This window comes from Macrosteles quadrilineatus, unplaced genomic scaffold, assembly GCF_028750875.1.
Source record: "Macrosteles quadrilineatus isolate MER2022 unplaced genomic scaffold, UCM_ALF_1.0 Scaffold_8__2_contigs__length_117827958, whole genome shotgun sequence".
Taxonomy (NCBI): domain Eukaryota; kingdom Metazoa; phylum Arthropoda; class Insecta; order Hemiptera; family Cicadellidae; genus Macrosteles; species Macrosteles quadrilineatus.
This window is the reverse complement of record NW_026542601.1, coordinates 33,361,832-33,381,002: the sequence shown is the minus strand read 5'-3', so window position 1 is coordinate 33,381,002 and position 19,171 is coordinate 33,361,832. Positions and strand designations below refer to the sequence as shown.

General features: G+C 37.0%; 1 protein-coding gene across 1 annotated transcript in view; it reads right to left on the bottom strand.

The window, feature by feature from the left end:
• LOC128999835 (uncharacterized) overlaps window positions 1-17,951 on the bottom strand; it is a 40,592-nt gene extending 22,641 nt beyond the window's left edge. The window contains exons 1-12 of the mRNA XM_054426539.1: window positions 17,851-17,951; window positions 13,825-13,920; window positions 11,953-12,112; window positions 11,090-11,176; window positions 10,113-10,217; window positions 9,488-9,559; window positions 9,294-9,359; window positions 8,432-8,515; window positions 6,914-7,042; window positions 4,652-4,729; window positions 2,926-3,050; window positions 2,290-2,319 (exon numbers count right to left, since the gene is read on the bottom strand). Coding sequence (XP_054282514.1) covers window positions 2,962-3,050; window positions 4,652-4,729; window positions 6,914-7,042; window positions 8,432-8,515; window positions 9,294-9,359; window positions 9,488-9,559; window positions 10,113-10,217; window positions 11,090-11,176; window positions 11,953-12,112; window positions 13,825-13,920; window positions 17,851-17,865 — 981 coding nt within the window. The 5' untranslated portion in view covers window positions 17,866-17,951 and the 3' untranslated portion in view covers window positions 2,290-2,319; window positions 2,926-2,961. The remainder of the gene's footprint in view (window positions 1-2,289; window positions 2,320-2,925; window positions 3,051-4,651; window positions 4,730-6,913; window positions 7,043-8,431; window positions 8,516-9,293; window positions 9,360-9,487; window positions 9,560-10,112; window positions 10,218-11,089; window positions 11,177-11,952; window positions 12,113-13,824; window positions 13,921-17,850) is intronic.
• Between the last annotated feature and the right edge of the window lie 1,220 nt (window positions 17,952-19,171).

The window sequence follows — 19,171 nt, the reverse complement described above, 5'->3', positions numbered from 1 at the left end:
GTTTTTGGTACTGATCTATAAAAACCAAAAAAATAGGTAACAATATACAGCTACCTATAGAAACTTGTGACTCGCGGTCACGGCGCGATCGTCGGTATGACTCGCGGTCACGGTGCAATCGTTGGCATGACTCCGCTGTCACGGCGCGATCGTCGGCATGATTCCGCGGTCACGGCGCGATCGTCGGTTGGACTCCGCGGTCACGGCGTGATCGTCGGCATGACTCCGCGGTCACGGCGCGATCGTCGGCATGACTCCGCGGTCACGGCGCGATCGTCGGCAGGACTCCGTGGTCACGGCGCGATCGTCGGCATGACTCCGCTGTCACGGCGCGATCGTCGGCATGACTCCGCTGTCACGGCGCGATCGTCGGTATGACTCGCGGTCACGGCGCGATCGTCGGCATGACTCCGCGGTCACGGCGCGATCGTCGGCATGACTCCGTGGTCACGGCGCGATCGTCGGCATGACTCCGCTGTCACGGCGCGATCGTCGGTATGACTCGCTGTTACGGCGCGATCGTCGGCATGACTCCGTGGTCACGGCGCGATCGTCGGCATGACTCCGCTGTCACGGCGCGATCGTCGGCATGACTCCGCTGTCACGGCGCGATCGTCGGTATGACTCGCTGTCACAGCGCGATCGTCGGCATGACTCCGTGGTCACGGCGCGATCGTCGGCATGACTCCGCTGTCACGGCGCAATCGTCGGCATGACTCCGCTGTCACGGCGCGATCGTCGGCATAACTCCGCGGTCACGGCGCGATCGTCGGCATAACTCCGCGGTCACGGCGCGATCGTCGGTATGACTCGCGGTCACGGTGCAATCGTCGGCATGACTCCGCGGTCACGGCGCGATCGTCGGCATGACTCCGCGGTCACGGCGCGATCGTCGGCATGACTCCGCGGTCACGGCGCGATCGTCGGTATGACTCCGCGGTCACGGCGCGATCGTCGGCATGACTCCGCTGTCACGGTGCGATCGTCGGCATAACTCCGCGGTCACGGCGCGATCGTCGGTATGACTCGCGGTCACGGTGCAATCGTCGGCATGACTCCGCTGTCACGGCGCGATCGTCCGCATGATTCCGCGGTCACGGCGCGATCGTCGGTATGACTCCGCGGTCACGGCGCGATCGTCGGTATGACTCCGCGGTCACGGCGCGATCGTCGTTATGACTCCGCGGTCACGGCGCAATCGTCGAAATGACGGTTGAATGATCGTCGAAATCGTCTCCTGCGTTCGCGGACCTATCGCTCGCAATAGCGGCGTTATCGGCACTCGCGAAGCGGCAAAATCGCCGACGATCGGACCAAATCCCGTCCCGAAAAATTCCCGAATCAAATGTAATCCCGTCCCGATAATCGGGAATATTTTTTTCCCGAATAATTCCCGAAAATTCGGGACCCGTCCATCCCTACAAAAAAGTTACAAAGTGAGGGAAAGTGAGCTTCGCTCAAAAATGAATTGGCCGGTGCTTCCGGTAGCCGATAGGGTATAAGTAGGGACGCCATTCAAGATTCTTGTCATTCGTCTACTGGGTCTCGTGATGATTGGGGTGGCCAATCGAAATTGATCACCACTTACCATCTTTTATGTATTTACCGTCTTGTGAATTACAGTATAAGCTTAAATATATGTTTTAAGTTTTATAAGATGTTTCTTTTATACTTTCCATGAACTAACATCAAAATTTACAATGGGATTCGAGTAGTCTACTTGTGTTTGTTAGTCTATGGTAGAACCAAGTGATTAACCTTTTACTTGGGAGTGAGGTTACGCTACACTAATTAGTGTTTTGAAACACAACTTTTAAAGCTAAATTAGTTCAAAACTATACTGTAAAATGTGTTTCAGTTTACAAAGCTGGTGTATTAACAAAATATGTAGGCTAGTAATGATTTAAAAAATACCGTATTGTCACAGTTATCTGATTAAAATATAGGGCACTGCCTGGAACTATTAAGGTAATTGATAGGAAAGAAGGCTTACCTTCAAATAATTCCATAGAGAAACTTTATATACAACACAAAAGTAGATATTTTCGTGGTCACTAGTGGTTGAAAAAAGTGGCTCTGGCATGCATAAAAGTACCCTGTGCTAGAGTGGAATAAGGCAGTGGCGGCTCCAGGATTAATTGGAATGTACAACCTAGTGGTTGGATTATAACTCAAGTCAAAAAATGACTGAGCTGTACCTATTGCTTCTGAATAGCCACCACTGAGTCTTTTACATGCAACCCTACTAAAAGGAAGCAACACAAAAGTGCTAAAAATCATCAAACTTACCTTGGGTTTCATCCTAGGCTGCTCGCTATTCTGTAAACATAAAGATGTATTAAACTAAAGAAGCAACAAGTACATAAGCATTTGTTAAGAAATATACACAAACACACTGGTAAGGAGTATAAGAAGTGGTAACAGTAAAAGTCCCGAAATAGGTGAGACACAAACAGCCAGTCATCGTCCTTCTTTAATACATTTTATGAGGCTAGTTATTTAAATGATTAAACTTGTACTATGTGTAATGCAGCTTGGTTAGTTAGATAGACATTGGTTGATTGTTTATGTTGTCTTTTATGGAAATAGATTAATTTCAAAGAAGATGCCAATAAACAATGAATAAGATGGTCAGTTATTCTGCGTAAGAGCGCTTGACTTAGGAATATATCCAGGAATGTTTAATTGATGCCGAACTAATCCCATGATAACAGTTCCAGGCAGTTGATACTACAAAAAGTTCAGGACACAATTTTACATTTCACCATTGGGAAGTTGGGAGAGGATTTCAGGGTCCATAGCTCTTCACTGAGAAATTTAATAATTTTAGGGTTGAAACACCTCAATAGACTAGATTTAATTCTGAAATGAGAGTGAAGTTATTACTTTCACAATACTGTATCTGTGCAAGTCGAAGTATCTTACCTGTTTTAAATGGTCGATACTCAATGCTGCCAATGTTCAGAAGTAACCATACATGGAGAGGTCTCCAAAGGCAGCCATGTCATTTAGCAATCTTCTTTGAGCATAAGTCTGCGCCAGTTCCATTGCTAAACAGAAGAAATAAATTATATTATCAATTAATCACATTAGTTTTCATACATCTACATTAATCAATATTACCCACAATTTTATTGTTTCCTCATATTGTATTCTCTATTTTGGTTTAAGTAGCCTATATTGTTATTGTGTCATTTTTAACCATCTGGCTCAGGAGTCTTTAAAGAAAATATTTTCTTTTTTATAAAATCTTAATCCATTCCGTTACATCCTCTTCAGGAAAAAATTTTAATTATTATACATAGAGTACTCTTAATGTGTTTTGCAGGAACCTTTTTACTTGAACAAAATGCTTAAAAGTCATACCAGGTATACTTAAGTTCTTATGGCATTACAGTTGACACAAAACAGTAGATAGTTTTAAGGCCCTTGGTAAAAGTATGTAAATAAATACTTATATAATAGGGTTGTAGTATCATGTAAGCGTAACAATTGTGCAGTATGATTATTTTTTGGGTTACAGAAAAAAACAGAATGTCTACTAATAACAATAACACTCAACAAACTAGAAACAATATTTTTTTTAACTTGTCATTCTCAAGTTAGGATATAATAAGCAATGCAATTAATCAAGACAGAAAAAATAAAATACCCACCATTGCCTGTAATTTTTTCTTGAATATGCCTACTTAAGTATTTTAACACTAGGGCATACATTTAAAAAAAAATGTTAGTAGGCCTACGTAGCATTATAGCAGCTTTCGATTTTGATAATTTAATGGGGTTTCTAGCACACACTATTTTCCAAACCACCCATGTTAGCTCACATGATATTAAACAGATTACTAAACCAAATAGCATTTCTTGGTAAACTTACTTTTGGGACACATAGTATATGTTATTTATACAAAGGTATTTAATAACAGTTAGTGCTAAACATGAACAAAAACATTAGTTTAGTGATGATCAAAACCAGATATTTTGAATCTCAAAACCGAAACCAAAACTTTTAAAAATTAAATCCTGAATCTCGAATCTCAAAACTTAAACGTGCAACTTTTTCACTGGGCTAGTTACAAAGGTCAAGGTTACAAAAAATACAGGTAATAATAAAATGTTAAGTATGCAATCAAAACTGAAAGAGATCAACTCCTGACACTGCTGACATAACATAGATACTTGTTTGATAATCTTAAACTTCAATAAAACATATTTTTTTATAAACTAAAACTACCAACATTAAAATAAATTAAACCTCTAACACCAACATGAAAATGAATATTAGATTAATTAGGACATTTAGTAGTAAATATTTCTTTGTGTTATGAAACTGAATCGTACTTTGGTCGAGTTATAGTATTTAAGATCCCTTTTGAAGTTCACAATACAGTTTACTTGTTTTGTTGTTGATGGTGATATGTTTGCTCTATTGCTACGAGCTTGTATGGAAACAGTGTTATTAACAATAACAATGACACAAACAATTTCAGCAGTTTCAAAAACAAAACTGCCAAAATCTTCAATTTCAAAACTTTTGAATCTCGAAACTCCTCGAATCTCGAAACCAAAACTTTTTCAAAGTTTTGATGGTTTTGAGGTTTGAGATTTGGTTTTAACACATCACTACATTAGTTACACAGAGTTTACTTACCCATAATAGCAGCCGGATCAGGGTGGAACTTGGGGTCCATGTTGTACAGCTCAGCACCTCTTCCCCGAATAGCTCGCCCTATGACAAACAGTTGTCAACATCTTGGTAGATCTATTCTTAATCAGTTAAAAAAAAAATGTTCTATTTTTATTTTTGGTATACACTTTTATTTTCATCCTCAAATTACCATTTAAAGTAATAGTTGGCGCAGCAACGAGCGCCGGGTAACTGCTAGTTCTCATATAAATATTGTTATGATAGGGGGCCTGTGTGGCTAAGCCTGTAGCACAATTGCGGCCCGTGTCCCGGTAAAATTTCCCAAAAAATCCTGGTCCCCCCCTAGCTTGCGGCCCCCCTGCACCGCGGGCCCACTGTTGCCAAACTGATCCTGAACCTAAGTGTTGTGCCCGTGTTCTTAGCCAAATATTGTTCTCTGGTATGGAGACAGGTCCTTTGTTAAAGCCATTCATACCATAAAGGACTAGAGGTTTAACAGTGTTAACAAAAATTGTGTATATACAAATACAAGAACGCCGAACAACAACAAAATACAAAAAAAATACAAGAATTTGTTTTTTATGGTTTAAAAAAAGTCTCTGTTAATTTTATACAAAATTTCATGCAAATAAAATCGGCCAACATTTAAATATGTTTATTCGCAACAATGAAATGTGTAAACGTTGACTGATTAGGATGAAATTTGGTTTGAAATTATCAGATATTTAAATAAAAATATCACATTGTTTTAGATTGCTTGAATATTAAAGAAATTTGCACCCTCCCTAGTCCCCTTTAAAGTGAACTCAGCCCAGCGGCAGTAATAAAGGACCTGTACGCACACCAGAGCAATAACTGGCTTAGGACACGAACCCAACTCTTTGATTCAGCTCAGTCTGTCCTCAACTATAACACCAAGCTGGATGGCTATAGTGGTCACCAACCAAATGTGTGCTATATAAATGAGACGACAGCTTTGTTATTGACCAAGATTAGTTGATTTTGTAGCCAGGACCTTTTAACTATTCATTAAAAGCCCATTATCAAGCAGGGCTGGGTCCAGATTCATTCTTACTGACTTATCTAAGGACCTGCGACCTTATAAATGTTTAAACCTATATTTAAACATTTCAAAATTTTAACTTTACCTGCAATATATATTCTTCAAGTTTTTTTGTATGTAAAAAATCATTTTCTCAGAAAATTCAAATGAACATAATTATGAAACCAGATTTAAAAACAACTTACAAACAGTGCTTTGTAGGCCTAAATACTCAAAGAGTCAAACAAACATTCAATACATGGCAGCTAAATTGTTTAATAATATATCAGTGGAGTCTCGGGAGTTGTCCTTGAACACTTTTAAATCAAAAATGAAAACATATTTAATACAAAAATGTCCATATACAGTGTAGAATTTTTTTTACATGTCAAAATATTTATATTTAATTGTGCCTGTAGTTTATATATATTTTTATACTAGATCTTATTATATTGATTGATTAAATGTAAGAACCGGTATTCATTTGCTGTATTAATACCGGCATTATGTATTTTGTGACGATTGTTAATGCATTGTGAAATGTCAACAACAATAAATTGATTTGATTTATGAAGCACTATAACCACTCAGCTACTTAATACCAAGAGATTTGAACACTGAGTCTATTAGGGAATCCTAGAAATTGTTTCTATTATGTTAAGGAAACCTTAGAAGTAAGTCTGCTAGAATCAGTAGCACTTATATTAGGGGCGGCTCCAGCGGGTAGGGGAAGACTACCCAAAATTTGTGTAGACATTTCAAAATTATCTAATTACTAATAACTACTGATACAATGACTAATTCATTTACCTTTTTTACTAGATAACCTTATGCATAGAAAATAGACATGTCCTCCAAAAGCATTTAACTCACTATTTCGCATTTAATTTTTAAAAAATGTCCCCCCATCTTGAGGAGAAGTCGCCCAAGCCCCCAATGCCTCGATCAAACTTCTTTTAGATCCTTGTCAGGCCTACCCTAACAATTATTCCTGGAGCCTCCCCTGGTTGTACTATGAATCTGACAAATCTCAGTAGCCTAACTACACTGAAATTTTGCACGTCTTCCCAGCTCTGAATGTCTTGTCCTTTCCATATAAATAAAATTATAATTTCTTAGTTAACACTGCAAAAGTTGAAAAAAGTCATTGAATTAAATTTTTTTGAAAAGTCAAAACTGTATTAAAATTGCACTGACAAATCATTCAAGATTAAAAAGGCTACCTGGTTTACCGTCGTTTCCCGGAGAGGGCAAAAAACGAGAAATCAACTTTTTCTTGGGTATTTGGATTCCTGGAGCTACAGTCACAAGCTCGATGGTGTAGGATTGATTTCCATTGGTATACATAGGGGCTGAAACCGAAAGAATATGTCAAAACCATAAAAATAACCTACTATTGAAAATTAAAAACAACGATGGATAGTTCAATAGTATATGAGGCTTAAATTCTATACACATGTTATTAGTCAGTAACAAAGCTACACAGGTCATCACACACCATTCTACACTCATCGTTCACTCATATTTCGGTTAAAATACACACCCAGGTGACGTCCCCATCTCAATGATTGATAATTGATTGATGTTAAAAGATTTTAAAACCTACCAATGTTTTTAGCCAACGTCAACTTCACCCGACATTTTGAAGACAATGAATGTAGGTCTAAACCACTAAAAAATTTTGGTAATCTTATATATACTAAAAAACTTTTGCAAAACTTATGACAGCTAGCCTGACCATACTGGACCAAATTACACACGGTTGGTACCAAATGAATATTTTCCTGTGGATGTGCAGAATCCCTTTATAAATTAAAATAGGCTCCAAAATAAACACAACAAATTAATTTGAAATTTTGAAAAAATTAACATGGGCGTATGGGTTGCCATGTTGGTGACAAAATAACAACAAAATATAAACAGGAAATCAAAACAAATTAAAGAAATTCCAATCACATGTTTTATTTACAGCGTGGGTTGAAAATAGAGAAGTTTGCATAATACATACTTTTGAAAGTTTTCAACCACAAGGCGGCTCTCGTCAGATCCAAGCATAAAATGAAATTTCTAATCAAGTTCATATTCTTTAACCGTCAAATATTTTTTAATGGGTGTCGGTCAGAATATAAGATTGAAATATTGTTTCATATTTAAAAAAATTTTATAACATTAAACCAGTTTCAAATTTGCTAAATAAAAAAATATTTAACTGTGTATTACTTGTTAATTGTTTCTCATTGTTTTTCATTTGTAACTTTAAAATTCTTTATTTCTTATTCTTGCCAATCATCAAGAACATTTATAGATAAATAAAATAAACCACAAAGGAAAAAACCCTAGACTGAAAAAAGCTTTAAACAAATTAACACTTAAAATAACAACTTTGTTTAGGTTGTGGAAAGTCACTTTTAACAATTGCATCAAAATTCATGATAAAAATTCTTTGCAACTCAAGATCTTAGGTTTGGTAAAATATCAAATCTCTTTATTTAAACAATTTAAAAATAAGAATAAAATAATCTTAAGTGCCGTAATCTTAAGTAACGTTGTATATTGTTTTTTACATTCGTGATGGAAAATGTCCGCAATAAACCTTTGAACAACAAATCTTAAGTAGTTCTTATTTAGTTATAGCAAATCTATAATACTGTCTATGAATGTACCTTAAATCTTCTTTAAAAAATACCTACCAGAATGTATCATGCTGACAGAAAATGTATTTAAAAAACAAAATTTCTCACCCTGAGGGGCGTACTCCGAGACCGCACCCAATTCCATCCCTTCCGATGTCGCTCGGGCCGTAGCATCAAATCCTGACGCATTTACTGAAATTACAACATCAACAATAAGTATCAGAGCTATAGTAGCGATAATCCAACAAAAACCATCAAGGCAAGATCGGATAAGTAGAGGTCAAATAAGTGAGGAAATCAAAACCATTAAACTTAAAGTATTAAAATAGCTAAATTTTTAAAGATCTATCACTGTACAATTATCGAATGCTTTAAATTTGTTTTCAATTAAATCCACTAACTTGTTGAAGGTATTATCATAAAAGACTTAACACTACTTTGTAGTAAAATAGAAGATACTGAAAAAATATACAAGATTTAGATAGTAAAAGCAGTACTACTTCATTCAGTCAGATTGTTGCTTATACTTTGAGTTTACAACCAGTGACAAGTAGCAGATAAGTATGCACATATTTGAGCAGATAACAACTGTATAGGAGTGGAACGCAACGTTTAAAACTTAACCAGAAGTAGTCAAATGCAGGTGACTATACTCTGTTCACAAAACTTAGGCGGTTTGAGGGGAAGTTCCCCCCGATTGCAGCCGATTGACATTTTGGCAAAGTTCAGATGTTAAGCTATTGTTTTAAAGGTAGGATCAAGTAGTGGAAGGGATAAATTTCTTCCCATAAAACCACCTAAATTTTGTGAACAGAATATAAAGCTTGGAAAATGAATTTGTGTGTATTTCCAATACAGATAGAGGTGGTTAAAGGTCTTCCCAGTTCAGATAAATGGGGCAAAAGACATCCGTTAATTCAAATAGCTTTTAAATTTTTGATTGCATCATCTAAATTAAGTAAATTCTCACCCAGTGCCCAATCACGGTCATACCCAGAAGTGGCTGGTAGTTGAACCTGGGATCCAGAGGTGATTTCTGAAACAAAATTTTGATTCTTAAGGAGTTGAGGAAATTTGATTTTCCGCTATGCCTCGCGCGTGAAATTTGAGCGAGCACTGAAAAATGTCACTTTTGGTACTAGTAATGAAATATACGATTCTTACCTTGTGTCCAGTTGATGGCCCCTTCACAGTCGTAACCAGATTTAGCTGGGAGTGTAGATGCAGAGGTGCTCGCTGAAACAAAGGTCCATTAATAAACTCCAATGACATATTGACAGAAAATGTCAATCAGTACCGGCATAGACAAAAAGAATTTCAGCTGTGCTGCGGTTACCATAGGTTCTGGCGAACACCGCTGGGAGCGCCATGTAGTTACATCGTACCCGCTACATAAACTAACCGCAGCACGGCTGACAGTCTATATTTAATTCTTTTTGTCTATAGTACGGTTAATGTCATTGACAAAGTACTAGCCTATTTAATGAAGTAACCAAGCCTTGAGCTTTGATGGTCTTCATAACAGAAAAACTACCTACCTAAAACATTCAAATATTGCGAGATATTAGATTGAGCCATCTGAAAAAGGTATTTTGAAAGAAAGTCTTGTACATTCTGATCGTAGCATCTTCAATTAATTAAGAGAAGAAAAGGCACTAGCTCGAGAAATCTGGAGGCATTGTGTTGGCTAAGCAAAGTAACACCTAGGTGATTGGAACCATGGCACTAAGTAAGTAACAATTATATAATCATATTTCATAATTAAATAACTGGAGCCATAATTTCTTACCCTTGGACCAAGTGGCTCCTCCCGGTTGATACTCATTTGCAGCTGTTAATCCAGCGAGGTAGGGCATTCTAGGTGCCTGTCGAGCATTGGATGCAGTGACACTTGCTGAAACAAATTACAAGAACATGAGATTAAATATGTGTCTAATCCAATAAACTTGAGTGGATCTCACATGTTGTAGTACTGAATTTTTTGGGTAGATTAACTATTATGTGTTAGACATTGGGCAGGGGTGGAACAAAGGTAGGTTTTAGAAGTCATAAGCATGAAGCCAAGGTAAAAATATTACAAATAACATAAAAACGAACTTTCAATATCACCTCGACCGAAAACAAACGCTGAAACCAGTGATCTAAATTTATACATAATTTGCCTCAGGATTGATCTATTGACATAAAATGAGGTTACTAACCTGTCGTCAATCAGTCCTCTATTGTCTTGGATCCAAGACAATAGAGGACTGATTGACGACAGGTTAGTAACCTCATTTTATGTCGAGTTATCTTAACATTTTGCTGGAGACTCAACACTCAAGCAGGTTAATTTGGCAACAGATATTTGACTGTTTTATTGAGTTTCAAAATTGATGTAGTACCTATGTAAACTATGTATATACGTAGATGTGTGTATGTAGATTATGTATGTATATTTAATTATGTACCCTAGATACATTTCAAAAGGTCTTTTTAGGCTAACAGCGAGTTGGTAAGGAATCTTCATCCCACAAACTCAAATACATAGCATTCATGCACTTCCGATGAACCAACAAGAAAATACTTGATAAGTTAGTGATAGTTAAAATGTTACGTAATGCTTCAAGTGGCCCAATCAGTGGGTCATACTTTGAGCTCCACACCAATCGTTTCGCAAATATTTTTAATTGAAGAAAAAGGTAGAATATCTTGCCCTAGTAACAGTAACCTATAAACATCAACCATTACTTAATCATAATCAAAACAAAAAAAATCATTTCTTACCAAAAGCCTTTGTAAAGGCAGGATGTTCAGCAATTGGTATGCCAGGTGGGGGGCGAGATGGAGCTTTGGATTTAGTCAACGGAGAAGCTAAAACATGATGGGGATCAGGATATTAAATTACATAGTAATTTTCTGTTCACATGGAAAATAAATGACTGATTACTTAGCTGTGATTGGTTCAAACAGCCTTAACGTTTTTAAAATAATTCAAGGAATTATTAATGAGAATATAAAAACTCTTGTAAACAAAATTACACAAATGAAATAATAAAGAATGATCAATGCATTTAAACATGAGTACTCTTAAATTAATAGCTTTACATAATATAACAAATATGAAAAAGAATTTATAACAATAATATAAATTATGTATTGATATAGGTATATTATTTATTTATTTACACTTAGACCTGCACTATTAACATTAGCGGCAACGGCAACTACATAAATTATGTTATAATTGTGATCAATTTTGACCAGTCATCATGCAAGTTTCGAAATTGAGAGAATCAAAATCAGATCGATTTCATTTAGATTCTCCCTTAGGCCTGATGATGACCTGTGTGAATTGTTGATAATACAGTGAAGTGAAGTATTTAATGTATCACCTTCTAGTGAACTGTCACTGGGGTGTAGTGTCTAGATATATTAAAAACGTTGAAATATATATTTTAATTATACTCATATTTGTTATATATCATACCGTTTTGAAGTTCGCAAGTAAAGTAAGCCCTACAGCTTGACAACATCATGGTACTGAATCACCCGTAGGCCTACATCTAAGAGAGCTTTTACGAGTCAAAATTATCTTTTAAAAGAGGTATTTCATAACCATAAATTACTGAAATTGTATAAAACCATACCACAATTTTCTACAACACTTCCAGATGCTGCATCGTTCCAAGCTTTTTTAGCATAAGGCGACACAACATAGTTTTTAGGATCAATTGGTTTCAAGTCGGTATTCAGGATTTCTTCCAGGCCATTGCTCTGTCGTTGAGCCTCCTGCACCAAGCTAGATGACTAGAAACAAAAATTAATAGAAACAAAAATTAATCCATATTATATAAATCCCAAAGTAACCAAGAACTTTTAAGAAAACTAAAAGTCACACCCCCATAAACCACATACTTCAATAAAACTAATAAATTTCCCTTAAAGGTCATAATTCCTTTCTAATGGAAAATTTCCATATACCTAATGTTAAAAATACCTCGCAGCTCTGTACTTATTTGTTTGTTATTCTTTCAATTTATTACCTTATTAAAATCAGGTATGATTATTTCTTTATATTATACTGTATTCTGTTTTGTTTATTTCAGCTTAACTTAATCAATCAACAGTTTTACTAATACTTATGAAGTCAAACAGGGTGGAGCCCGTGGGTCAGGCCCGTTTTTGACCCTGTCAGCGCCCTAGGCACAACTAGTAGAAGCGCCCCTTTGCAATATATATAACAGGGTGTCCAACGACCGGAAAACCGTGAAATCCGAGACGAGTTTTTTAAGCCGGGGAATTATGTGTGAATGTTGTATTTCTACCTGGAATTTTCAATTTACCGAAATCGCATGAAACAGTGGCGTTGCCTTAACCACGGGAGACGATAATATGTCTACACACAGCCGATGATCAGAATTTTCCGCGATGGCAGAAGATATATGTCGATGATATCTACAGAGCTGCGAGGGATGATCAGAATATTGCCGCGATCACGGAAAACGATGATAATGTCCACACGACCGCAGAAAACAGCAAGAATTTTGCCACGATCGCGAAAGACAATGATGATTTCCACATGACTGCGGGGGATGATTACCATTTTGCCACAATCGCGGGAGGCGATTACAATGTCCACGACGGCGGGAGACAATATAATGATGTCTTCACAGCCACACAGGGGTGATCAGAATTTGGCCCCAATTGCGCAAGGCAATAATAATGTCCATACAACCATGGGGAAAGATATGAGTTTGAGTTTTGCCTCATTTGCGATAGACCATGATAATCTCCCCACAACCGGGATATGTTCATATATATTGCAGCGATCATAGAAGACAAATTAGTCTACACAAAAGCAGAAAATAGTCAGAATTTTGTCGCAATCGCGGGAGACGCTTACGATGTCCACACGGCTGCTAGGGATTATCAGAAGTTTACCACAATCGCATGCAAATACAAACACCAATATTTTATTTCCCAATTTTTTAGCACCCACCAAAAAAGCCAATTGTCTCGCGCCCTAGGCACGTTGCCTACCATGCCTATTCGGGAAATCGGCCCTACCGTGGATAACAGCTAGTATATCTTAATTTTCATTCTACAACTATACTGATGAAATCAGATTAGTAAGTGAAACACTTTCTATGACGACAAGAATGAGTCAAAACACAGGCATATGAGAGGATTTTTGACACTTCTGAGGTTTGTTCTTTCCACCGTCCAAACACTTAAAAGATGAAGGATTTGTCACCTTCACATTCACTAACTGTTAAAATTACAAATATTAAAAACCAGAAAACTGAGTTTGCTAATAGAATAATAGGCCTACACACAGTCCAGTAGAATTGTGTTAGAACTTTGGACAAACTAAGCTAAAATCCTTGAATAGAAATAAGTTAATAAAGTTAAAATCATGCAAATGTATACTTTTAATAATAGGCCTACTGTTTTATATAAGTTGGCCTATATTTTAATTTTTAAATTGAGTCTAACAATACGAGGGATTTCCTTCTTACAGTTACTGGTTCAATCATCTTTAAGGGTCGTTCAGTTTTCTTATGGTCAGTCTTCTCTTGTCTTAAGTCAGACTCTTTTCGCACGTAGGGGTGGAACTGAAAAAAATAGTTAAAATTAAGAGCAAATATCAGGTTAGTTAGACAAATGAATGAATGTCATAATCAATATTTAATGAGAGGGGCATTAGACTACATAATTATTTAATGTTATATTCTAATATCCTAAAGCAATGTAAGCGATGTGTCTGACAAGGCAACCTACCTAAACCCAGGTTAAGTAAAGCCGGGTTTACACTGTGCCAGTTGGTGAAACAATTGTCAGAAGACAGATAACTGGCATTGAAATTATTGGCTTCCTGTAAACACTTCAAGCCAATTGCCTTGTCAACTGCCTTCACAATTTCCCCGTAGGCTGAGGACAATGAGCTGGGCCCAGTGAGGCCCCCCACTCTTCGAAAACCCAGTTGTCGTGACAATTAATTGGCACAATGTAAACGGTATAGACCAATAGCGCTGTCTCGTCTTTTTGCAGTATCTTAATAGGTGAGTGAAAATTTAAAAACGTACGTTTTCAGGAAAAGCACTTTGCAAATTTTTTCCCCCTTTTTTCAAAACTTTTATTATTTTTTTTATTTCATTAACATTTGAAGTTTCATAAAATGTCCATGGTAACGCAATATCTTTGGTAGTTTTCTTTTTAAAGAGCATCTTTAGTAGAAAAACACAAAATCCTGTCACGACCATAACGGACGTTTAAATGAATATTTAAAATAGTTAATATTATTTTTATAACTATGTTTTGCTATAAACTAGTTTACTTTTATGACCATTATACAATAAAAAGGTCACTGAGCTTTTGGTATATTTGGTCTTTCTAGAAAAAAATAAAACAAACTCAAAAAATAGAAAAAAGCCAATAAAATCTTTTTAAGTTTGTATTACTCCGAAAAAACTTACCTGAGAACCGAAAAATCGTTATGTTTGTATAGAGGTGTGCTTCTTTTGTGTATAAAACATTTAAATATGACGATATTTTAATTTTTGAAATTTTTATGATAGAAATCATAAACGTGATGGTCAGGGACAAGCGGTACGGTCGTGAATTGTCTGGAATAATCTAAATCTTTCCAAACAATCCTTCAATTATACTGTTAGTTATAATAAAACTATGTGTTTCAATTGAACTAAACTGTTCAATTTACAATTATACTAAAGTTATTGTCACGACCAAACACACTATAATCCATAAGGCTGGATTGGTCGTGAAAAAAACCGCGATGGTCGTGAAACTTTGGTCGTGAAATTACGTGTTATTTGGCTCTGTTCTGGCGGTAGCCCTGCACCTCATGTTCGAGGATACAAAGTGGACTTCTAGGTTAATCTAGCAATTGAAATATCTTATAAACAAAAATTAACACCATGTCTACTTCATCGAATGGCTACGTACGGTCATGGACACACCAAAATTACAAAAAACACAATCTTTCCTTTATTGATCTTGTAATTCCTCCTTTCAACTCAAAACGACCGGCACTACAATCCTGACGTACACCCCGAACTAGTCTCTAAAACCAACTGACTCCATCGACGCCAGGCTTGCCACTGTCGTGCTCCAAAGTTGAAAAATTTTCCCAAATGGTCGTGACGCCAAATCGAGGGACAGACTTATTTTGTCATGGTAGTCAGTCTGCAATGACAATAAAATTATAATATGCTCCTTTTTTGTAAGTTTAATAACCATTGATGACATAAAAATATGGCTTTATATATTTCGGCATGAATAATTAGTCTAAAAACAGCGTGAAAGTTGGAAAATGTACCCTAGGGACACGTCATGGTCGTGAATTTCGAGACTTTAAAAATACGAAAAAAATACCTAGAACCTATTTAAAACCAAATAAATGTGTGTAACATGTTGCCCCCATCCCAAAAAATATTAAAACACATAATAATAAACTACAAATCCAGTATCTACGAAGTAAAAGGCCAGGGACATAAAAACGTACGTTTTTAAATTTTCACTCAGGTATTCTAACTTAGTTCACTGTAAAATGCCTAGGTAAGTGTGTGAACAGGTTCTCGTTCAACTTGCCTGGCCCACGATAATTCTGCAACCACGTGATGACGATTGGCTAAGACCCAATCGCTTACTGGCATCGTGTAATCTCGGCTTTACCTAAGTTACATTACAACACTAGGCCTAGGTGCCTACATTAGCCTATAGCGCAACTTAACCCTTCAGTAGGCCTACATGCGCGGCTTATAGTACCACCTATACATGCGGGCGGACTGACAGTCTGTGTTACTTCTTACTTACTGGAAACACTCCTTTATATAGGCCTACCCTAACTAAAAAAGTTCATATAGCATCAAAATTTCAAATAATCCAAATATAGGTAAATAGGCCTAGATAGGCCTAATAGATAATTTTCAAAATTAATTAGGCCACAAATAACTTAGGCTATTTCAAATTTAAAATGTCCCTATTGAAAACCAATCAGTCAATCGCTGGCCTGTTCTTCATCCTCTTGAAACATGACACGCCTTTACACCCTCGTTCTTAGGCCAACTGACCCTAAGACGGTCAAAACACCGCCATTGTCCTTGAAAAGGTATAGTGGGGGAAGGTAGATAGCACATCATGTCATTTGCTCGCGGATTCACTTAATTTCAGTGCACTTTTTCAAATGTGTGGACTCTTGGGTCCGTGGCGCATGTAGGCCTACTGGAGGGTTAAGTTATAACTTAGGTGTAGTGATGTGACGAGTAGAGTTGGCGAGTCGAGTTGACTCGAGTCAAGACCCGAGTCGAGTCAACTCGAGTCATCTCATTCACAACTCGAGTTGGTACGAACTCGTACGGAGATTGCCGAAGCTACACGAGCTCGTAACCTTACGAGTCCGACTCGCAAAAGCCGAGTCAAGAAACCGAACTCATACGGAGAAAGCCGAACCTTAACGAACTCGGGACGTAACGAGTTGACTCGAGTTTACTCGCACTCGCTTTCGGCCAATAGCGTCACAGCTTTACGAGTCAACTCGCATAGATTCAACACTATTGGCGGAACGCGAGTTGAGTTGACTCGTATAACTGAAACCCTATTGGCCGAGTGCGAGTATAACCCTACACAATCCACAAAACGAACTCGTACGGAGAATGCCAAAGAACTCGGAACGTCTCGAGTCGAGTCGACTCGACTCGTAAAGCTGATACGCTATTGGCCGCTACCGAGTCGGCCGACTCGCAAAACTATAAGTTAACCCTATTGGTCGACTCCGAGTCGTTGCAGACTCACATGATGCATTGGTTTCGGGTCGAGTTTCGAGTTGAGTCTGACTCGACTCGTAACTCGAGTTCACGGCAGTTGGCGAGTCGAGCCACTCGAGTCAGGAAAGTACCCGACTCATCACATCACTACTTAGGTGCATAAAACTTAGGCCCTAGTTTAGACTTTTAAATTAAGCAAGACTCAAAAAAGCTTTCTAGCCTTAGGTGCAGGCCTAAAACTGTCTCACAGATAATATAACCCCTACTCCCTGCCAATTCTAGGGCTGTGCCCTATAGCCTAAACTGAAGGCTTTCAAGAAATGGCTTGCCTAAGTTAAGTTTAGGCTACACTGCAACAATTCTTCAAAAGTGGGTTTGTATCCTCTCTCATGCAAAACTAAGCGGAAGCCTCAGTGTCTGCTGTGAAACATAGTAGGGAAGCTACATAACTTAATAAAAGTTGGTAAGTTACACAAAGGCCTAGGCCTAACTATTAATTACCGGTAACTTAAGTTATATAAATCTCTAGTTTAAGTTTAAACTTGTCAATTACAACATTGTAAGTAACCTGAAGTAATAGGTACTTACTAAGTAAGTAGTAGGCTAACTTAAGTTAGTATGAAGTAAGACTAAACATTTTTTATCTGTGATTCTGAATTCTGCACTTTGTTTATCTATAGCCAAGGCCTATTAGTTGAACTGAAATGCCATTAGCTATGTTAGATTATCATAACTGATAAAAAAGTTCTAATAACTCACCGAATAAGACGCCATTACGTTAGTAGAATGAATGTAAAATAGAAATGAATAGAAAACTCACTCAATCTAACTTATATATTATTTTAGAATTGTATATCCAAACTGAGTTTTTACAGATAAAAATGGCGCCGAGCAGTGAGCAAGCAAACAACAGCAAACAAAACTTTGAATACTTTGTTGACGTTGTTCTTTTTCTTTTCTTCTTTCATTTCCGTTACCATCGTTTTAGTTTTAGGTCTTTGGCCGCCTTGCTTTATAGCACAGCAGTAATATATTAAATCATAGATAAAAAAGAGTCCCGTTTTATCTATGATAAAACTAGCAGTTACCCGGCGTGCGTTGCTGCGCTAACAACTATTATTTTAAATGATAATTTGTTGTTTACAATCTATATATATTTATATATTTTCTAGTAGAGTACCCGTCCTTCGTACGGGATTGGCATGTAAGTATAAAATGCTTATTGCATGTATACTCAAGCTTTGCATTTACAATGGGGGAGGGCACAGTTTGATACAATTTCCGTCATTAAATTTACGGTATACTATAGCATAGATAAAACATACTCCAGTCTAAGGGAGTATGTTTTATATATGCTATAGTATTACACATCTACCATCATAGCCATAATGTTCTACCACTTCAGCTAAACAGTTAGAGAAAAATAAATTATTAAAGATTCGCAAAATATCACAAATTATTCATTAAATTAAAAACATAAACATAAGTGTAAACAATCCAACTTTGACAGTTCTCATTTCTTATCACGGTTTTTGTTGTTGTTGCTTGGTTCAAATTAGCGGTTTTCATAAATGCAAAAAATATAGCTTTGCTGCACCCTGTTGGTAAATCTTATAACTGTTAATGCTTTTGCATAAAAATAACCAACTTTTTTAGTTGAAACAGCTGACTAAATTCTTTAATCCTATAATCTAATACGAGCAATGTTTGCTTGTATGTATGTATGCTTGCTTGCTTGCAGAAAGATCTCGAAAACGGCTCCGACGATTTTCTTCAAATCTTGTAAATAGTTTATTTTTGGCCTAAAAACGAGTTTCATGCAGTTAGAACTGCCAACAAAAATCTAATTACGTAGAAAAACGAAACTAAAAGTCACATTTTTTTAACATTAGTCTTATGGGTTGCTAAGTAACCATGTTGGTTGAATTAAATAACAAACAAAAAGTAAACAAAAGACTTGAAGTTGTAGCATGTGTTCATAATAAGCCAACTACGCACAGTATACTAGCAAATTACAAATACAGTACAAAAGGGAAAGCATTACTTGTTAATAATCTAGCAAAGATTATACCTCATTTAC